At 37.8% G+C, this 21747-nt stretch overlaps 1 protein-coding gene across 2 annotated transcripts in view; it reads right to left on the bottom strand.

Moving 5' to 3' along the window:
• Nucleotides 1–16637: 16637 nt before the first annotated feature.
• LOC128642851 (multidrug and toxin extrusion protein 1) overlaps nucleotides 16638–21747 on the bottom strand; it is a 466573-nt gene continuing 461463 nt past the window's right edge. For both annotated transcript variants that reach the window (XM_053695697.1, XM_053695698.1), the window contains one exon: nucleotides 16638–19102. In XM_053695697.1, the coding sequence (XP_053551672.1) occupies nucleotides 18903–19102 (200 nt within the window). In that variant the 3' untranslated portion in view covers nucleotides 16638–18902. The remainder of the gene's footprint in view (nucleotides 19103–21747) is intronic.

Genomic DNA, 21747 nt, shown 5'->3' with positions numbered 1-21747 from the left:
GTGGGGTTTTGGTTGTAGTTTAAAAGATAGAAGGGATTCTTTGCCTCTCTCATATGGAGTATCCCCACTGTATAACTAGATTCAGATTTTAAATGTGGTTTGCAGGGTTTAAGTATCTATATTCAAAATGTCTCTTATGGCAGTGAGTCTCTGGTGTCCAGTAAGGGTGATGAGCTTTTAGGGCTATATCTTAGCTTATGTGTTGCCCCTCAGATTATACCGCTATAGGAGTTATAGATAGCATATGACTGCTATGAAACAGCTATAACATACCTATGCCCTGGGGAAAGTAAATAACTTAGTGCCCTGTGGTAAAAGTTCCAAGGAGTATGCAGCAAAAACAACTCTGTTTTGATGTCGATGTGACCCACGGTAAATCAATATGGCATCGACTCCTTCTGCTTACTCCCACTTTTGTCACCAGTAAAGCTGCGGTCCGGTGTTAGTCCAGATGCGAGCATCCGATGCGATGTGTAGGCCTCACTATCTTTGCCGCCGCAGGGCCACTGGGAACAGTTCTAGCAAAAGCCGCTTAGGCCTTAAGGCGCTCCGCTGAGTAGAAGCTCTACGTGAGGTCCGGGGCTCTCCTGACGCTTGTCTGTTGCATCAATATAACGGCAATCCGTTGACAGGTCAGGTCTTCAGATGTAAGTGACCCTTAGTTGATGGGTGAATCCCGGCTCAGTGCTGAATGCCGCCTGCAGGGTCAGATGAGTCCTCCACGTGGGGACCCGGCACCTGAGATTCTATGTCGGCGGCTCTCAATATTAAGCCGATCTCTTGACCACACAGAAATTATTGTCCCATATAGGCACCAAAGTGTTTAGGATTGTTAGTTAGGGTATTAGCACTACATAAAGGGCTTTTTGTCAGATTAGGATGCAGGAGCCCTCCTAATGTGCGACCATCTTCCTTCGTGGTTAGGCTCCACCCCCCAAAATATTGCTTTTTGTAAGAAACAACTGGGGGGGGGGGAAAATAATAATTATAACTATAGTGCAAAAGGGGAAAATATAGGCATTCAGTATTCTTAATATAAAAAAATATACACTACTGAACACGCTAGTTTAATCACAATATTATATTTTATATAACAAAATCACAAGGGAAAGTTTACAAGAAACAAATGCTAAAGAAATATTATAAAACACAAGAATACCTAAAGAATGCTGTCTGGAAGGCAGCAAAAAAAAAAGAGGACGTTATTTCCTGTAGTTATGTGGTTGTGTCAGCACATTGCTGACTGGATGTTTTTTGTTACGTTATTTGTGTTTCTTTACAGTCAGTAAAAGTTAATGCAAAATATGAATCCTCCTGTCTTGCCATAAAATCCATTCCCACCAGTGTGGCTTATTGTATGTAGGGGAGACTTCCCAGATACTAAAAGAGAGCTTAACCCAACATAAGTCTAATATCAGAAACCCTAAGATGAGACACCTTTCTGTTCCTTTCCATTTTTATAAGAGGGGATATCAGGTGAATCAACTTCAATTTATGGTCTTGGATCAGGTACCTAGGGGAACTATAGGCTTTGACAGGGGTAAAATGTTTCTTAGGAAAGAAGCTATGTGGATACATAGACTTAACACTATGCATCCTAAGGGCCTCAATAGAGAATATAATTTGGCTAGTTTGCTTAAAAAGATTTTGAATAATTGCTAGTTGGTATTTTTTGTCCGTTAGGATTTAAATTCATGGGATCAATAATAAAATTAGATATTTCACATTACCTTAAAGAGTTATTTAGAAGGTAATTGTTGATATTAAAATAATACTAAAAATTTAAAAATTAAACATTTCTTCATATATTTCTTTGTTTAAAGATTATGTGTTAAGTTATCCCCCTTTTTCCTCCTTGTATATGAATTTTAGTTATTACTTTTGTTTATGTTTACAGGGATTGTGAATTATTAAGGCATGTTAAGTGTATTGATTACCTATGGGTGATTATGATGTCAGAGAGGAAGGGGGCGGGGTCTTTTTGGCTATTTAAGGGTTGGACAGTGAGTCCATTTGTATTGAGCCTGAGGAGGGGGTGCAAGCCCCAAAACGTTGCTCTGCTGTACTGCTGCCCTAATGAAGTAAAATATTAGATTGACTTTGAACTTAGAGTGTCTGCCTATTTTTTCTACACTTTATATATATATATATATATATATATATATATACACACACATACAGTATATGTTACGGGTAAAGTCAGAAATCCGGGTAATCCGATGCACAAACTATATAACCAACATTTTGCTTTTTGTAAGAAACTATGGGGGGTGGATAATAATTATAACTATAGTGTAAAAGGGGAAAATATAGGCATTCAGTATTCTTAATATATAAAAAAAATACCGTCTATACACTACTGCACACGCTAGTTTAATCACAATATTATATTTTATATAACAAAATCCCAAGGGAAAGTTTACAAGAAAGCAATGCTAAAGAAAAAAATATTATAAAACACAAGAATACCTGAAGAATGCTGTCTGGAAAGCAGCAAAGAAAAGAGGACGTTATTTCCTGTGGTTATGTGGTTGTGTCAGCACATTGCTGACTGGATGTTTTTTTGTTACGTTATTTGTGTTTTTATTTTTTTACCTCTTTTTTAATTATTTAGGGATAATTGATATGGTTATATGCGATTTTTTGACATTTTACTTTTATTTCCATCTACTGTTTAAATTTTGTACTCTGTATTTTTACATTTTGTATTCTGTATCGTTTGCTAGTATTGTTTGATGATGAGTGGTAAAACTCTAAATATTTCTGTTTTGTTGTTAGGATTCTTTTTGCAATTCACATTTATATGACTTAGTTATTATTAACATTTTTATTGTATTTCATTTATGTTATTTATGTTATGTTAACCACATATAGGGTCTTTATCTAACATTGACATTTGTTGCTCTGTTACAATGTCCCATTACTTTTGATTGGTTCCTCTTACACATATAAGCTTGCACATCTTGATTCTAATTAGCCTCCGAAGAAGCGCATGTACGAATGCGCGAAACGCGTCAGACGTTCATTCATGACTGTGCCTTGATATATATATTGTAATGAAGGACTTTCCTTAATAAATATCAGATCTGTTTGACTTCAGCAGTTTCCAGCGTGACGTCTTTGCTCATTTATATGTATGTATATATATATACCAATATATATATATATATATATATATATATATATATATATATATATATATATATATATATATATGTGTGTGTGTGTGTGTGTGTGTATATATATATATATATATATATATATATATATATAGTGTGTGTAGAGATCACAGAAGCTGAAACTTTACCAAATAAGTTAATTGGATATGCACAGTATTGGAAAAATGGGGTTGTGGACCCTTACCAAGCCTTTTTCAGAATACTGTGAATATCCCTTTAACTCATTTGGGAAAAGCATCAGCCTTTGTGATGTATAACAGAGTTATTATTTTTTTTTAATGGGTGTGTATAATATTTGTTATTCCAGTGTTTTTTTTTTGTTTTTTTTTAAGATCTCTTTACTGGAATCAACACTGAGGTTGTAATAAATATATAAATAATATACAGTATGTGTGTGTATGTGTATATATGTGTGTATATATATATATATATATATATACATACACTCATTTCTAAGTGCCATCCTTTAGGAATTATATATTATACATCAGCAATATAAGCATGGAGCAGCAGCCCCTCCAAAATAAGCATATAGACCCCAGCAGTACAGTAGAACAGGTTCCCATGCAGACTGACACTGTGGGAACGTACAGCAGACATCAGCGAGGCTGTACATGAACCTGCCCTCATGCACACCGAGTAAAGGCAAAGAATGCAGCAACACTGGCTCCTTAGAGACACTGCAGAAACATTTTCACTAAAAAATTCTCATCCCAGAAAATAAAAAAAAGTTCTGCCTCTGGGCACTCTAACCCGCCGAGTACAAATCTTTCAATTTGTAATACAAGCAATATTTCCGATGCATACAAAAAGGTTAAAAAAACATTATTTTTGTTTATCTGATAAATTCATTTTTTTCACATAGATGGTGAGAATCCACTATCCATTATTCCTGGGATTTACTATTCTCTACCACTGGGAGGAGGCAAAGATTCCCAAACCCCAAGAGCTCTATAAAACCCCTTTCACCTCACAGGCACCTCAGTCTAACATATAACTATGCAAAAGAGGCAGGGCAAGGCAATAAGAGCAAATATGTGCTTAAGAAAACAAAATAACACCAAAAACACAGGGTGGGGTCTCATGGACTCTCACCACCATGAAATAAATTAATTTATCAGGTAACCATAAATTATGGTTTCTTTCATACAAGTGGTGAGAGTCCACAATCCATTACTCCTGTGAAATAATACCCAAGCTGTGGATTTAGAAACATCTTTTTTCACTGAAAAACAAAATCAACAATCCCACAAAAAAACCAAAAAGGTCCTTTTTTTTTTTTTAAATGCACTTAAAATGTAAACAATCAGGTAAAAATAAATCAAGCTGATACAACTGTCTTAACCCCTTAACGACCAGCGCCGTACCCTGCTGGTCGTTAAACCCTTAAGGACCAGTCTCAAACCCTATACGACACTGCTGTCCTGGGCCTTTCTCTAAAAGTACTAAAACTAGCGAGATTGCGCTATTTCTGCATGCCCCACAAGTGTGGCAGTGCAGAAATAGACGGGCAGAGTTACCGATGCAGAGAGGCCCTCTCTGCATCAGACAGCGGTGGTGCCAATCATTGTTGGGTGGGAGGGTAAGGAGGGAGGCTGGTTGGTGGCCCACCACTGGATGGGGGCGGGAGGTGGGAGGGAGCAGGTGGGACTGATACGCTACGGAAAAAAAAGATTAAATGGCAGTGAGTGGGAAGGAGGGGGGGAGGGGGAAGGAAGGAAGGACAAGGGGCTCCTTAAGTGGAAAGGGAAAAAGAGGGCGGGAAAGCGATCTGGGAGGGGGTAGGGTAATGAGCGGGGGCACCAATATAATGGAAAAAATTGTTGCCTCAGAAGAAGCAAAAACAACAAAATGGTAGAATTTAGTAAAAGTAGGCAAAGACCACCAAGTAGATGCCTTGAAGATTTGGTCAACTAAAGCCTCAACTTTCTTAAAAAGGCCAAGAAGTGGCAAATGACCTAGTCAAATTAGCAGCAATCCGAATCGGTGGAGACTAACATGACTCCAAGTAAGCCTTATGAATCAAAAGTTTCAACGAAGAAGCTAAAGAAAGAGCAGAAATGTTTTGTTCTTTCTTAGAACCAGAAAAGTTAACAAACAAACTTTCCTGACTGATATTGTCTGAAGACACAACTTTAGGCAACAAAAGAAAACTAAGTCCTAAAGACTGCCTTATCCTGATGAAAGATTAGATAAGGATGGTCACAAGAAAAAGTAGACAATTCAGAAACTCTTCTAGAAGAAGAGTTAGCCAAACCTTCCAAGAAAGAAGCTTAATAATATCCACTTTATGCATAGGCCCCTATTTAACAAAGTCTGGCAGACCTGATCCGACTCTGCGAATCAGGTCAATACGCTCTCCGTATTCAGCATTGTACCAGCAGCTCACAAGAGCTGCTGGTGCAACGCCGCCCCCTGCAGAGCTCACATTCTATTGGCTGATTGGAACAGCCAATAGGATTGAACTTCAATCCTATTGCTGATTGCATCAACCAATAGGATTTTTCCTACCTTAATTCCGATTGGCTGATAGAATTCTATCAGCCAATCGGAATTGAAGGGACACCATCTTGAATGACGTCATTTAAAGGAACCTTCATTCTACAGTCGACGTCGATGGAAGAGGAAGCTCCGCGTCGGATGTCTTGAAGATGGACCCGCTCCGCACAGGATGAATGAAGATAGAAGATGCCACCTGGATGAATCCAAACACAAAGGAAACTAGATATATAGAATACCAAGATTCCCAAAGTATGCACTTGCAGCACTCTGGGCCCTAAACTAATGGACGGAATATCCAAACAGGATTTTTAAAATATAACCTTTATTATAGAAATTAAAAAAAACAAATTGTTGGTTTATTACACATACAATTAAAATACACTCCAGTACCAAGATCAGTGTAGTAGGTAATTAGTAAGATCACTAAATATTATGGTTAGGCCTGTATAATGTCACAGTTATAAGTGATCTAAAATGTAACCAATAATAAGCGCTAGTTTCTATTTACTCAATAGCTTGCTGCAAACAAGCTAAGACAAAGATTTTTATCAGGGTAAATTATGATCTGAAAACCAGTATCAGTATGATAAGCTTGAACAGTTAAATACAAGGCTCAAGATTATAAATAATATGTATATGTATATTAGAGTTGTTACTAAATGATATTGATGTGTCCAATGTAACTTTAGTTAATATACATATTGATAGTGAGCTGAAAAATATATCAAGTAAGCTTATATTTATGCCTGTATCTAAGCATCTATTAATTCAAAAGGTGTTAGGTATGCCAGTATTGTATCAGTGATCAAATGCCACTGACAGCAGCAATCACGCTGTCAGTTAACAACTGCTCTTATATAAGTAAGGACAAAAATTATTATATCTGCTTGTAGCAGTGGAGTCACTTTAATTATTAATAAAACATATTCTGTGGTAAAGCTATTATTTTAAAGACCCAAAATTCTGTATATAATTAATCTAGCTCAGGAATGAGCAGTTTTGGTATAATATATGTGAATGTAGTTATCAGTATTTATTTATTCAAGATATTTGTTTACCATTCATTCAAGGATTAGCCACCTGGATGAAGACTTCTGCCCGTCTGGAGGACCTCTTCTGCCAGGCTTGGATGAAGACTTCTTTCCATCTGGAGGACCACTTCGCCGGCTTCGTTGAGGACTTCGGCCCGGTTGGGTGAAGACTTCTCAAGGTAGGGTGATCTTCAAGGGGTTAGTGTTAGGTTTTATTAAGGGGGATTGGGTGGGTTTTAGAGTAGGGTTGGGTGTGTGGGTGGTGGGTTTTAATGTTGGGGGGTATTGTACTTTTTTTTTCAGGTGAAAGAGCTGATTACTTTGGGGCAATGCCCCGCAAAAGGCCCTTTTAAGGGCTATTTGTAATTTAGTGTAGGGTAGGGCTTTTTTATTTTGGGGTGCTTTTTATTTTGTTAGGGGGATTAGATTAGGTGTAATTAGTTTAAAAATCTTGTAATTATTTTATTATTTTCTGTAATTTAGTGTTTTGTTTTTTTGTACTTTAGATAATTTTATTTATTTTTATTTAATTGTAGTTAATTGTAGTTAACGTAGGTAATTAATTTAATTATAGTGTAGTGTTAGGTGTAATTGTAACTTAGGTTAGGTTTTATTTTACAGGTACATGTTTCTTTATTTTAACTAGGTAGTTATTATATAGTTAATAACTATTTAATAACTATTCTAACCTAGTTAAAATAAATACAAAATTGCCTGTAAAATAAAAATAAATCCTAAGATAGCTACAATGTAACTATTAGTTATATTGTAGCTAGCTTAGGGTTTATTTTATAGGTAAGTATTTAGTTTTAAATAGGAATAATTTATTTAGATTTATTTAAATTATATTTAAGTTAGGAGGTGTTAGGGTTAGACTTAGGGGTTAATACATTTAATATAGTGGCGGTGGTGTAGGGGGGCAGATTAGGGGTTAATAAATATAATGTAGGTGGCGGTGGGCTCCGGGTGCGGCGGTTTAGGGGTTAATACATTTATTAGAGTTACGGTGGGGCTCCGGGAGCGACGGTTTAGGGGTTAATATCTTTATTTAGGTGCGGCGGGGTCTGGGAGCGGCGGTATAAGGGGTAAAACAGTTTAGTATAGTGTGGGTGTTTAGTGACAGGGTACCAAGAAAGCTGTAAAAAAGCCGAAGAGCAGCGAGATCGATGACTGTTAGTTAACAACAGTTTGCTGCTCATCGCACCGTACTTGGTGCGCGGCTTTTTGACAGCTTTTTTGATAACTTTGGAGAACGTATTCAGGTCCGCGGCAGCGATGTTAGGCGATCTTAGGCGAGCGTATTGGTGCCGTCAAATGCAGGTAAGTTGACGGCTTGATAGATAAATAGATGCCTAAGGGTTAAATTACAAATAAACTGCCAATAATGAGGCAAATTTGAATCGTTAAAGAAAAAAAATGGCGTTTCATGTCCTTTAATGTAAACAGTTTACATCAAATGTAATGTTCATCACAATCTCAAAATATGAATTTAAATTTGTACGAAAAGTACCAAATTCAAAGTGTGTATTTTTAGTGTTTAATGAGTCTTGGTTGAACAGGGGTATTTTTTTTTTGCATATCTCAAGTTCTCTCAAAGGTCTCATCTTATTTTCTAAGCATGTTACACCTGTAGTCTCACTGTTTTAGCTTGCTAATTGTAAACTGGCAAGTTTATGTCAAAAACATAAATTATGCTTAACTGATAATTTCATTTTCTTCTGTGGGAAAGAGTCTACAGCCGCATTCATTACTTTTGGGAAAATAAGAACCTGGCCTCCAGGAGGAGGCAAATACACCCCAGCCAAAGGTTTAAATTCTCCTCCCACTTCCCTCATCCCCCAGTCATTCTGCCAAGGCACAAGGAACAGTAGAAGAAATATCAGGGTGAAAAGGTGCCAGAAGAACACAACTAAGATGCCCCACATAAAAAAGCGTGCGGGGGGCTGTGGACTCTTTCCCATGGAAGAAAATTAAATTATCAGGTAAGCATAATTTATGTTTTTCTTCCTAATGGGAAAGAGTCCACAGCCGCATTCATTACTTTTGGGAAAACCATACCCAAGCTAAAGAGGAATAAGAATGCCAAAATGGGGGGTACAATAGGCGGCCCATTCTGAGAGCATCAAGCCTGAAACCACTACCCAACAAAAATCCTGCTTCGTCCGAAATGAGAAAACTTTAAAAAAGAAAGGCCTCAAGGACACTGACCAGCAGATAGTCCAGAAGCCTAGCTAGAGACCGCAAAATCGGACTCAACTGAGTCAACAATTCTCCAGGAGACACCGTTGCCCAACAGTCAGTCCCCCACCGCTCACCCCTCACTAAAGAGGGGAACACCAGCCTAAACTCACCAAGGGAGAGGGCAAGGAAGAACCAAAGGGAAACCGAAAGGTTACCACAAAATCCATAAAAGTAAAACCTCCAATAGTGATCCCAGCTCACAAAGATCCAAATGGATCCTAACAGACAAGGGGAAGCTACGCCCAGACCAAGCAGAAACAAGAGGTTTAGAACCGGGCATCTAAACAGAGAAACCCTTCTCTCAACATCGTGCAAAGTACTGAAAGACAAACTGAAGATGGAGTCCTCACATCATCAGAACTAAGAATACTAAAGCATTCAGACAAAAAAGAACGTGTAACAGACCCAAACTAAAAACCCTGAGTCAAGAACATGCAGCCATAATCAGGATGGCACATAAGAATACTTGCTGAGAAGTAAAAAGTGACCAGCAAGAGAACAGATTGCAAAAGAAAACTCCCAGACACAGGGCACACTCTAGGCAATCGAAGCCACCAGACCTACACACAGGGCTCCAAAAATGGGAACCACATATCCTCAACGAGGCCCACTGCACCCCCAAGAGAGAGAGTTTACACCCAGAACCTGAAGGTGTATGTTAACTCTGGACAGTCTGCTTGCAAGCCCAGGGAGCTAGCTACTATGCCAACCTAGATCCTGAAGATGACAACACATCTCAGAACCCACTCACAGCTGGGCCAGCCCAAGCATTAGCAGGTCTGAAACAGGGGAACAGAAGAGACACTGCAAACCCATTTGCCTGCAGAGCAGTGAATCCATAAGGTTACCACAGCAAGCTGACCAAGGGAAACCAACCATAAAGGCATAAGTCAAGCCCAATGAGCATCAGCACACAGACAACCTGGCCAACCGTGAACAGGTCAATTAGTCCAAGTAAAAGAACATAACCCAGAACCAGCCCTAGAGCCAAAAAGTCTGGCAACAACTCAACCAAGGAAAACACTGAGCGAAGCCTCAGCAACAGGAAGCACCAGGGAGAAAACAGATCTGAGACCCCAATTGTTTAAACAAACAATATCCGATAACTTAACACTCCGTCTGATATAAAAAAAACATGCCACAGGGAGATATCAATGCAATATCCAGATCAACCCAGATAAAAAGATAACTTGCAAGTCAAGGAAGAGACCACCCCTTGCCAAAGTCCAATGCTCCAAAGAGCTAAGGCGATAAAAGTCGTACAACAACACTAGAGCCCATAGACTCTCAAACAGCCCCAGGACAACAAGCAAGGAGATACCCTGAGGCCAAAATCACTTGAGCAATGGCTGGTCTCTGCATAAGCTCCATACAATCAGAGGATCATAGAGAGAAAAGGACGCACAGCATCCCAGCTCCAAGCAGAGCCCAAGGAGACCATGCCCAGTGCCCCTAACAGGAAACAACCATATTCCGGAGGGGAACCCAGGTCCCTAAAAGGAGACCCAACTGGCATGGAGACAACAGAGGAAGACAGGAAGACCAAAAAGGTCTCATAAAAAACAGCTATCCAGTACACAGTCAATGTGCAATAGCTGCAGCTAGTCACATTCTACAACCCATCCGCTGCAAGGCAGCTGAACTAACCAATAAACTACTAGCTGCTGAGAACTAAGTCCAGAATGTCAGGGTATCTGAATGTTATTAAATAATATATATATACAGCGCTGCGGAATCTGTTGGCGGTCTACAAATACCTGATAATAATAATAATAATAATTATTATTTGTAAGACATTAGATGCCTGGCTGACCACAATTCAATCCTCCCCCACTCAATATGCAAAATTACAATGCATCCAGGTGAAAACAAAGGGAAGACATTTGTCCTAGTTGCTTCAGACAGTCATTTCAAAGAAAGGCAAATTACTTCAAAAGAATGGTCATCTATATGGTTGTGTATTGCAAATCTTAAATCAGACACAAGAAGCATATGCCAACAGACATGATGTCTATGGAAATCTCTTTAAAACTCACTAAAGAAAGGAATATTGTGATTAGCACAGACCTGTTAATTACCCTTAGACTTCAAATCCACATCTGTGCTAGCTAAGCAGAGACACATGTTTTGCATTATAACTTGAATATTAATTTTTTGAATCACAACTTATGTTTAAATCTCAAACAATAAATATATGCCTTAGACTGTATTAAATGTCTATATATTGATCTGGGGAAATGTAAATCAGATTGTAAAGGATTAAATAACAATTGTAATAATCCCACTTTAAAATACTGTATGTAACAATTTTTTTCTGTCTTCCAGACATCTAAAGGACAAATTGGGATACATATGCTGAGTTAATAAATAGCAATACAGTCAATTTAAAATGTCCAATTTTAGTAACCTATTCCTTTATATTTTTCAGGCACCTAATAAGTACACATATAATTGGTATTTTAAATAGTATCCTATGTGTTTTGTACTCTCAGAGAGAGATATACAGGTATGAAATATTAATCTGTATGGAATAGTAATCCAATGTAGATATAATTATATGAAAATGACATGTTTGCTGATCTCAAGGTATGTATGTCATATTAAGACGATTCTGGGGAAAGCAAATGATAGACAATGTAATTGCTTATTGGTATGATCGCTAGAAACATGCTTGTATTTAGTATTGGAGTAATCAGAAAAATGACATTATATTATCCCATCTATAATTAAAATTGTAAGTGATTAATGCAAAATGTTATAGTATGTTAAATAATCACTATATAGGGAGATATGTGGATTGTAGCAGTGATTGATGGTGAGATTGTATTTGCTGGTTGTCTGCTGCCCCCTAGGGGGTTGAACTGGTATGACAGCCAAATAAATTGTCTATTAGAACACATGCAGAGCCAGTAAGGGAGGCGTCTCCCAAAATAACCTATGAGATGTTCAGATCCAAGGGCAAATCGTTTCACCAATGATTACGAGAATATAAGCTGAATGCAAGAGGAGAGAAGGAGGCTGGCTAACTTTTTGCTGAACTCTGGACTGATAACTTGCTGCGTTGGGACACAGTCACTATATGCAAAATTGGTTACCTTTTTATTATCCATATCGCAATACCCTTATTTCATATGAGGTGAATCAAGAAGTTCTTGAAGCTGAATTATCAATTTGGTTATTTTGGTGAAGTATACACGATTGATAAATCTATATTTTAATATTTAAATCAAAGGTATTTGGTAACTATAACTAAATTGCAGTTAGAAATTTTAAAAGGGCACTTTGTATTTTAGCTTGCATTCATAGTCCTGTGTAGTCTTAACTAGTCACTCTTGTATGCTAAGTAATTCATTTATTTGCTTGATAAATATCCTTTGTGTTGCCTATTCCTTAGGCAGGCCCATTATTGTAAGTAAATCTTTCTGTTGTGCATTAAGTTATTGGTAACTATATTATATTTTAAAACTTGCCTTAATTGTAGCTAAAAAGAGTTTATTTCAGCTTAGAGAAATTGGCTGCTAAAGCATCTTGTTATATGGTTTAACTAGGCACTTTTAAGTTGGTGACCCATATTGTGGTATTTCCTAGTGGTGATGTAATGCAATTCAATTGTGAATAAGGTTAATTCTAAAGATATATTTGGTTTGCTTTGTAAAGAATATTGTAACAGTTTAAATTTGTATAGTTTGATTCATATCTGGTTTTCTATAAATATAATTCAATGTGTCTATAAATTTTAACTAATATAAAGAATTTAGGAATTTACATTAATTTTATTGTTTTATATATGCATTTTATTGGGGGTTGTTTAAATAATAATTATTAAATATATTGTATTATAACCCGGCCATATACTGATAAGAGGGACAATTCCCAGGGCCTCAAAATAAAAAAAGCCAAACCGCCCAACTCGGCGGCAAGAGGGTGCAAGCCCACCAACCCTCCACTACATGAGAAGGAGTTTTAGGGTCTGACAACCCCAGACACAAGAGAGAGAGATGCAGCGGAACTCCACTGACCCAGTCATCCAAATTGAAGGCTATAAGGACTGAGACAATCCTTCCTGCCTCACGGACCAACCGGTCCTCTAGAATGCTTAGTTGAATACAGAGAATAACATGAGACTTCGGAACCTCTATCAGACCAGTCAAGTAGAGTGGCGCCACGTGTCCGGACAGCTACCATACAGAACTGAACCCAAACAGGACCAGCCTGAAATCCGGGTCCTAACCGTCAGGCCGTACAAATCCTCCCTCAGAGGGGAAGAAGGAAAACAGACAGGACATCCTATCGGATGAAAATAAAATACAAGGCTACCCGTAGGTTAACGCCCAAAAAGAAACAGGCCTACCGCAGGACCAGCCAAACGTAGCCCTGATCTTCCAAAAAAACTGGAAAAGATCTCAATACATGGACAATCAGGAGATTACATCATCCCCACATGTCTAATAAGGTGCGCCATTCAAAGAGCAGACTGAGTATTCCCATATCCGATAAGGATAGGGTAGTTCAATAACTGAAAAAACATGTCTGAGTAACACACAAAGGCACACCATTCTGTAACGAAAGGCACAACACTCAGGGACAGTCGCATCCGCAGGGAACTGTACATTACAAGGTGGAAAACCCGGGACAACAGGAGCAGGGAAGGGAAGGCACCACCCTGTCCTCAAACTCTATTCAATTTAGGAAATAAAGGTTCATCAGGCAATATGACCTCTGGAACCCCTGAATTCGCCAAAGACTTCCTTTAGAAGAAGCACCAATTCCTAACACTAAAGTCTGGTTCCTCCGCAGCTGAGAGGCAGCAGACTCTGACCCAGAAAGTTCATACTCTGAAGTCTCAGAAAGAACTTCATGCTCAGATAACCCTATCAGTTAAATCCAAAATTTATTTGATGTACTCTGGGAAGGAGAGCAATATGTAACCTTTCGCTTGCGCTTAGCAGGGCGAGGTAAAGGCCCCAGACACCGCCGTCTGAACTGCGCAGTAACGTCTGGAGAAAAAAGGCCCCCTCCAGATGGAGGATCTGCAATGCTACAGGAAAACTGCATGTGTATAGATATAACAATGTAGGGTACGCACCTCACTGGATGACAACTCCTCAGAGGTGGATGGCTCCGTGGTATCAAACATGTTTGATATTATCAAATTCTCAAGGCCAATGGAACATAATTGAGAGGGGGAACTAGGGCCTCCTCACTATATAAACAGGAATTACTCTTTAGGAATAGAGGGAGTGCCCTCTAAAGTAACAGAATCCTCCATCGCTAGTGCATTAACCGGAGAACTAGAGAAATAAAACATCTTATTTTATTAAAAAAACAGCATCCTTATACCCCAATGGCTGGGGCACTCACCACCTCTTATGACCCAAACAGTAAAGAGATTTATGACTCCTATCTGATAGTCCGGTCAGGAAAGAGAGAATGAATCCCATAGTGCACAATGCAGGACTGTCCCTTCTATGAGAGAAAGCACGCCAAGCTTGTAAGCTGCATGGCTTTCAAAGTGAAAGTGAAATATATTCCATAACAGCCTATGAGCCGATAACATCTCACACATAAAGCAGCAAAAAATCAAATAAACATATAAGATTATTATTCCCCCCTGTTCAATAACCCCCCTAAGGAGATATTAACCCTTGATTCTACAAAGATAAAAGGCGCCACACTGTGACCCTGTCTTCTGTGTTAACATTATATAATAAAAAATGAAACGATCTTACCAGAATCTACTCCATGGAACAGGAACACGGCCCTTCAAGTGTGACAGGTTAGTAGCTTCGCTCCCGACATGGACTTGTGTGTAAAAAGCAGGCAGCGAAACTCGTCAACGCCAATTGCTATAGGAGCTGTTAATATGAGTCGGGATGGTGTTGCAGAGGAGAGCTCTCCCTGCATCTCCAGACTCTAACTTTCACCCAGGCCCTCAGTGACAAGCTTATAGGGCTACTTAAATCTCCTGTCCCATTGCGAAGAGTAGTACTCTCCATAAGAGACAAAACAAATTCTGACACTTCTCTACCAACCTCCTGGGACGAAAGGCAAAGAATGACTGGGGGATGAGGGAAGTGGGAGGAATATTTAAGCCTTTGGCTGGGCTGTCTTTGCCTCCTCCTGGCGGCCAGGTTCTTATTTTCCCAAAAGTAATGAATGCGGCTGTGGACTCTTTCCCATTAGGAAGAAAATATCCAAAGTGCTTATTGGTTGACAAAAGATGTATGCAAAACTATAAGAGAATGCAAGGTGAAATACGCTAAAATGGCAAGTTATGTGTTTGGGGAAAAAAAAGTGGTTATCAATGCCAGGTTTATTCCTATCACATTCTCTTTGCTCTGCAAGATTCTCACTTATAGAGAAATTACTTTGAAGTTCCCTTTTTTAGAAAACTGAGCGAGGTCTGCCCATGTGAGAAAAATAATACCCAAAATATACCTAATCAAATAGGCCACAAGTAGTGTTCAAGAGAAGCGAAATAATCTCCATAGCATTCTAATAACCATTTATAATCAAAGTTATCCTTAGAAGAGCAGATTGATAATGTAACAGGTGCTGGGCACAGAGGCATAACTGGACCTCACTTGGCCTCTGGGCAAAGGCTGTCATTGGTTCCCATTTCTACAGAAGCTAAGCCAGCACCATATAGGAGCTACAGGAGCTGGTTCTGTGTGATTGTGAGTCATATTTCCACTTTGCTTAAAGGGACATGAAACCCAAATGTGTTTGTTCATGATTCAGATAGAGAATACAATTTACAATGTTAAACAACTTTTTTTTACTTCCATTATCTAATTTGCTTCACTGTTTTGGTATCCTTTGTTGAAAAAGCAGTACTGCACTCCTGGGAGCTAGCTGAACACATTGGGTGAGCCAATGACAAAACATATATATGCATCCACTAATCAGTAGCTCATGAGCTTACTTAGATTAGATAATAGATGTAAATTGGAAAATCTCATGCTCTATCTGAATCATGCAAGACAAAAATTGAGTTTCATATCCCTTTAATCGAAGGATATGCACCTCCTTTACAATCACGGTGACAGGTTTTTCTATACATCAACACTGTGGCCACCAAATTTGTGAAAGCAAATCTTAACACTTTCTATATAATATAAACCCTGTTTTTTAGAGGGACAGACAAGAAGCAGGTGATCTGCCCCCCTGTATCAGTGTCACTACTGATTGTAGCGCCAAATGGGCCCCCTACAGATGTAAGCCCGGTCTCAACTGACACCTTTGAGCTTCTGTAGTTACACCTGTAGTTGGTGGACAGAAATCAATATACTTATGCTCACCTGCAAGCAAAAGTCAACAGAAACCATTTTACAGTCTTTTACTGCCATTACTTCTAGTAGGTATCAATAAATATTCTACAAAAACCGGAGCTCCCAAGGTTCCCTAAAAAAAGCTCTCACCTTGAATGGGGGTTGATCTGAAAGCGGGCAGTGAAGCTATGTCACTCCAACCCGAGGGACCAAAAATGGTCAGAATGTACCTACTTTCACTGCTTAATGGAGCTTTGTTTTATAATGTATTGTCTAAATAAAGTTTTTTGTTTTTACATTTTGATTACTTTTTACAGAGGCTTTCCCATGCAGTTCTAGTTTGCAAGTGGTCAAAGCTTGTTCTAAAATACATGTAGAAAAGAAACAAAATCCTGAAACAGAATTCTAACACCTTATTTTAAATATGTTCTTTTACACAAATGAGAGAAAACTTGTGTCCCTTTAAAGGACCATTAAATACAGTATAATTGCACAATCAAAAATGCATAATACAAACATAATTCAATTTCACATAGAAAAAAAGAGACATAGTGCAATGTAATTTGTAAAAGATACACAGAAATGTACAGAATATAATCCTTATTTGCTGAAGTTACACAGAAACTGTCAAAGTATAATGAAAATTTGTAAAATCACAATCCTAAATACACTGCAGTATACAGAATCTAAATTAATTTAAATACCAAATGGAAAATACATTGTTTAAATGTAATGAATCTTAAGAACAAAATCTGAAGTCTAAAGTAAATGAAAATATCATACCTCCCAACATTTGTGAATAGTTTTAAACTCAGAAGGTTGAGGGGAACTGTTGCAGTTCTGTGGGTGCGGTCTTGTTGGGAGTGGGCGTGATCATGGGTGTGTCTGAGCGATTCATGGCTTATCTAGTCTGTCTGTGGGTGGGGCTAAGGGAACTTCTCAATTCAGGGCATATGGTTGTCTCGGAACAGCAGGACAGAGCTCAGCATTAGGGACTGTCACTCTCAAATAGGGACAGATAGGAGGTCTGATGTACAAAAAATGTAAATGCAACAAAACTTCCATGTCAAGCAGAGCTACATTGTACTGTGCTTGTCTCTCCACATCTAGAAATTTGCCTTTCTAGAATTTTGTGATGGATCTTACCTGACCAAAGAGCTTTAGAGAATCAGGCCCTTAGTATTTAAAAGGTGTTGAATACATAGCTAAAGTTCGGCTCTGGAGCTACAACGTGCTCTAACAAATTAAACAGTGCTAGGTTACAAGTGACGCGACAACACGTGTTTTCTCGATTTAGAAAACTTCGCTAGAGTTAAGCTTTTTGCGCTAGTCGGGTTGAGCTCGTATTACAAGTTAAAAAATGTTTTATTTTTCGCAAGCGTTAACCCGAATAGTGCAAAAATCCTAACTTAAGTTTTCACATGTGCGTGCATGTATTCCCCCATAGAAATCAATGGAGACAAAAAAGTAGAAAAAAAAACCTAAGTCCCTAGATCGCGCAAACACCATTGCATTTTTCGATTGCCCATAGAAGTCAGTGGAGAAAACAAAAATGTTGAAAAAGTAACTACATAGTTAACATCTTTATTAACTATGACTATTGCAAAGATATGTTTTATCATGTTTTCATCTACTTAATGGCAAAAAGTTCTAATGCGCTTATATATATGTCTATATGTGTTTACATATATATTATGCCTGTAAATACATATATACACATATAAATACATTAATATATATGTACACACACACACACACACATATATATAGATACATACAAATACATCTTTAGACATGTATGTATCTCAATGTTAAAGAGATCTCATATCTTTGAGCACATAACTTTTGTGTGCATTATTTTTTAGAACTAATTTTTATTAGACAGTGTTAATATGAGTGTAACTACTTTGTAATGTATTTGTGAAGTGTTTTGTGCCACTTTTTTTTTATTTAGGAAAGTAAGAGGCTCCCATAATTGACTTAAGACACACACTGATTTTTCTATAGAAAGAAAAATTTGAAATAAAAAACAGAACTATGAGTCTCTGTGTATTCTGGATGTCTGTTATAACTCTATCAGCAATTTTTCTATTACTCTTTTCCATTCCACAGTTGACTTAAAGGGACACTGAACCCAAATTTTTTCTTTGGTTATTCAGATATAGCATGCCATTTTAAGCAACTTTATAATTTACTCCTATTAGAAATTTTTCTTCGTTCTCTTGCTATCTTTATTTGAAAAAGAAGGCATCTAAGTTATTTGGGGGTTCAGAACTCTGGATAGCACTTTTTTATTGGTGGATGAATTTATCCACCAATCAGCAAGGACAACCCAGGTTGTTCACCAAAAATGGTCTGGCATCTAAACTTACATTCTTGCATTTCAAATAAAAATACCAAGAGATTGAAGAACATTTGATAATAGGAGTAAATTAGAAAGTTGCTTAAAATTTCATGCTCTATCTTAACCACAAAAGAAAAAAATTGGGTTTAGTATCCCTTTAAACTTTACTTTCTGTATTTTGGTTGGAGTTGGCACCTCGGAGCGTCTCTTTGTCTGTATCAATAAGTTCTTCAGATATTTAAAAAAAAAATCCAAACTCTTAGCTAACACTGAAATACATAAGTGATTCCCTGTTCTGAGAAAACACATTCTTTGTCTAGAAAAAAAAACAAGTTCATATAGAAAATCTTATTATAACCCCTATCACCAGTATCCCAACTGCAGCTACAAGGGCCAGCATACGGCGCAGCACAAGCTGAGATTTGGTTAACGTGACTGAATGTGGCGGCGTCCCATTTACTGCAGGTTCTGAAATCTGTCTCTCTGTGCAACCCAGTTCAGTAAGTTCCACATCTCCTGGACATTCTGTTTCATCTAGAAAACACAGAAAATTATTCACTGCAAATAAACTCCACTTATGAACAAGTAAACTTATTAAACGGATAGAAAGGTCACAACTGAAATGTGCATGGGGTGTATTTCAGTTTTAAATAGAAACATTTTTGCAATATACTTCCATTAGCAAAAATGCTTCTAGTAAATGTTATTAGTGTTTTTTTTCCAGTGGCATACGCACATATGGTGTGAGGGCCGTGCACCAGTAGTCAAACACTAAACCACAAAAACTCAGCAGTGGCTTTTATGACACAAATTAAGTCTTCACAAGCACAATAAACACCACCATCAACTCTCGGAGCTTGGATATTGGTGCACTGGCCCTCATATTTGTGTGTCTTGAAAGCAATTGCATCAAACGGTGTTAATGAATTAAAAATGTTTTCTCACTAAGCAGGTATGTTTGATTTCTCAGGCTATAGTCAAGTCTTGGAACTGCAAGGTGTTTTATGTACCTGTTAGTCTTTTCTGTGTGAAGAACCACATAATGTCATCCTATGCATTTTCTCCTATGTGTGAAGTATCCTGGGAGTGGCACTTATTTTCTTTAGCATAGTCCCTAACTGTGCCATTTTTCCCGGGACAGTCACTTCTTTGGCTTCCTGTCCCTGACTTTTAAAGTGATGGTAAATTGCATTAAGTTGCAATCAAGCATTGTAATATTGTTCAAAATTAAGCCTCAAATCATTGTCATCTTCTTTCAAAACTCACATTGTCTGACACGCTCGTTATTAAAAGGGAAACACGCTCTCTTAATTGGGCAGCACACTTGTTCGCTCTCATCCGCTCCAGTCTGACAAGTAAACAATGAATTTCGTGATTCATTGTTTACATTGGAGCGGATAGAGAGCTATTGCGCATCTGTGGGTCGCTCTGACATGCGAGTGCGTATTCCTCCCTTGGAAGAGAGCGGTTGGGACATCCCCCTAAAAGGGAAACACGCTCTCTTAATTGCGCAGCACATTTGTTCGCTCTCATCCGCTCCAGTCTGACAAGTAAACAATGAACCTTGTGATTCATTGTTTACATTGGAGCGGATAGAGAGCTATTGTGCATGCATGGGTTGCTCTGACATGCGAGTGCGTATTCCTCCCTTGGAAGAGAGCGGTTGGGACCTCCCCCTATGTCACACTGTCTCTAAATCAGGATATATGAGAAGATTTGAGGAACAAGCGGAGCATGTAAAAAATAAGATATTAAAATAGAAAAACAACAAATTATTAAAAAAAAAATGGTAGTTTTTTTTTTTTTAATAACAAGCTGATATCAAATATGTGCTGTAAAATTTACCATCACTTTAAAGGGACATTAAACACTTTGAAATGGTAATATAAAATTATAAATCGTATACAGGTATATATATATATATATATATATATATATATATATACTCTGCAATATACTTTCATTATTTATTTTATCCCCTTTTCCTTTAATTCTATTCTGAAATAGTGAGCATTTCAGTTCCTGTTAGAAATGGAAGTGCAGAACAGTTATATTCCGCAAAGCTATGTGCTGCACACTCTAGTGACCTATTTTATAACTGTCCCTAATTGGCCACAGCAGAGAAGGTAACCTAAGTTACAACATGGCAGCTCCCATTGTTTTATAGACACTGAAACTTTACACTTATTTTGTCAATATTTAAACAGCTAATGAAACTTTAAAAAATACATCTACATGTTATTCTCAGATTAATCTTTTCTTTGAATGCATCATTTTATCTAGCATTTATTTAGTCTTTAAAGGGACATCCCAGCCCAAATTAAAATGCACTTGGGTGAATTTAAGTTTTGAATAGAAGTATTTTTGTAATATACATGTATTAGCAAAAATGCTTGCAATAAAAGCTATAGCTGTTTAAAACGTGTATTTATGTATGCTCCATGCACCAGCATTTTAAACACAGCACTTTTATCATATGGTAATGACTCAATTTGTTAATTGCTCATATGATAAAAGCCACACTGGCACTCTGAGCAGCTGCAGTATTTAAAATGCTGGTTCAATGAGAATATCTAGCTATGCTTCACATGCACGTGCAGAGAAAAATGCTAACACTAAAACAGTGATAACTTTTACTAGAGGCATTTTTGCCAATACATCTATATTACAAATATGTTTCTATTCAAAGATGTAATTCATCTATGTGCTTTAAAATTTTGACTGGAATATCCCTTTAATGTCCAATTCAGTCTGCTTATAGTTTATAATTATTGTGTGCAGTGCAGTACTCCCACCACAGAGGGCGCTGTGGCATTAGTCTCATTGCTTACAGTATAGTTTTTTCTGCAGTTTTCTATGGTCTTCTGTCACACTGAAGTTTATTTGTGTGAGGTCAGGTAAGGGGAAGCCATGATATGTGATTTATATAATAATACCAGGGTAGGAGACAAGGGGAGATGAGTCAGGCAGCTCAGTAGTGTTGCACAGTATGTAACCTGTGTAATTTCCCTCATGTATATACTGAGGCTTTTATTAGCAGAGACCTAACACATCAGGCTTGTCATGTGCTGGAATTCACAGGACACACAAAAAATCCAGATTTACTGGGTCATGTCTGGGTCTATTATACTATTGTTATCAATCACTGCAGCAACAAAGATACAAACCTGACTATTTAC

Source organism: Bombina bombina, chromosome 12, assembly GCF_027579735.1.
Source record: "Bombina bombina isolate aBomBom1 chromosome 12, aBomBom1.pri, whole genome shotgun sequence".
Classification (NCBI taxonomy): domain Eukaryota; kingdom Metazoa; phylum Chordata; class Amphibia; order Anura; family Bombinatoridae; genus Bombina; species Bombina bombina.
Note: the sequence above shows the minus strand (reverse complement) of the source record. Positions and strands in the feature narration are given on the sequence as shown.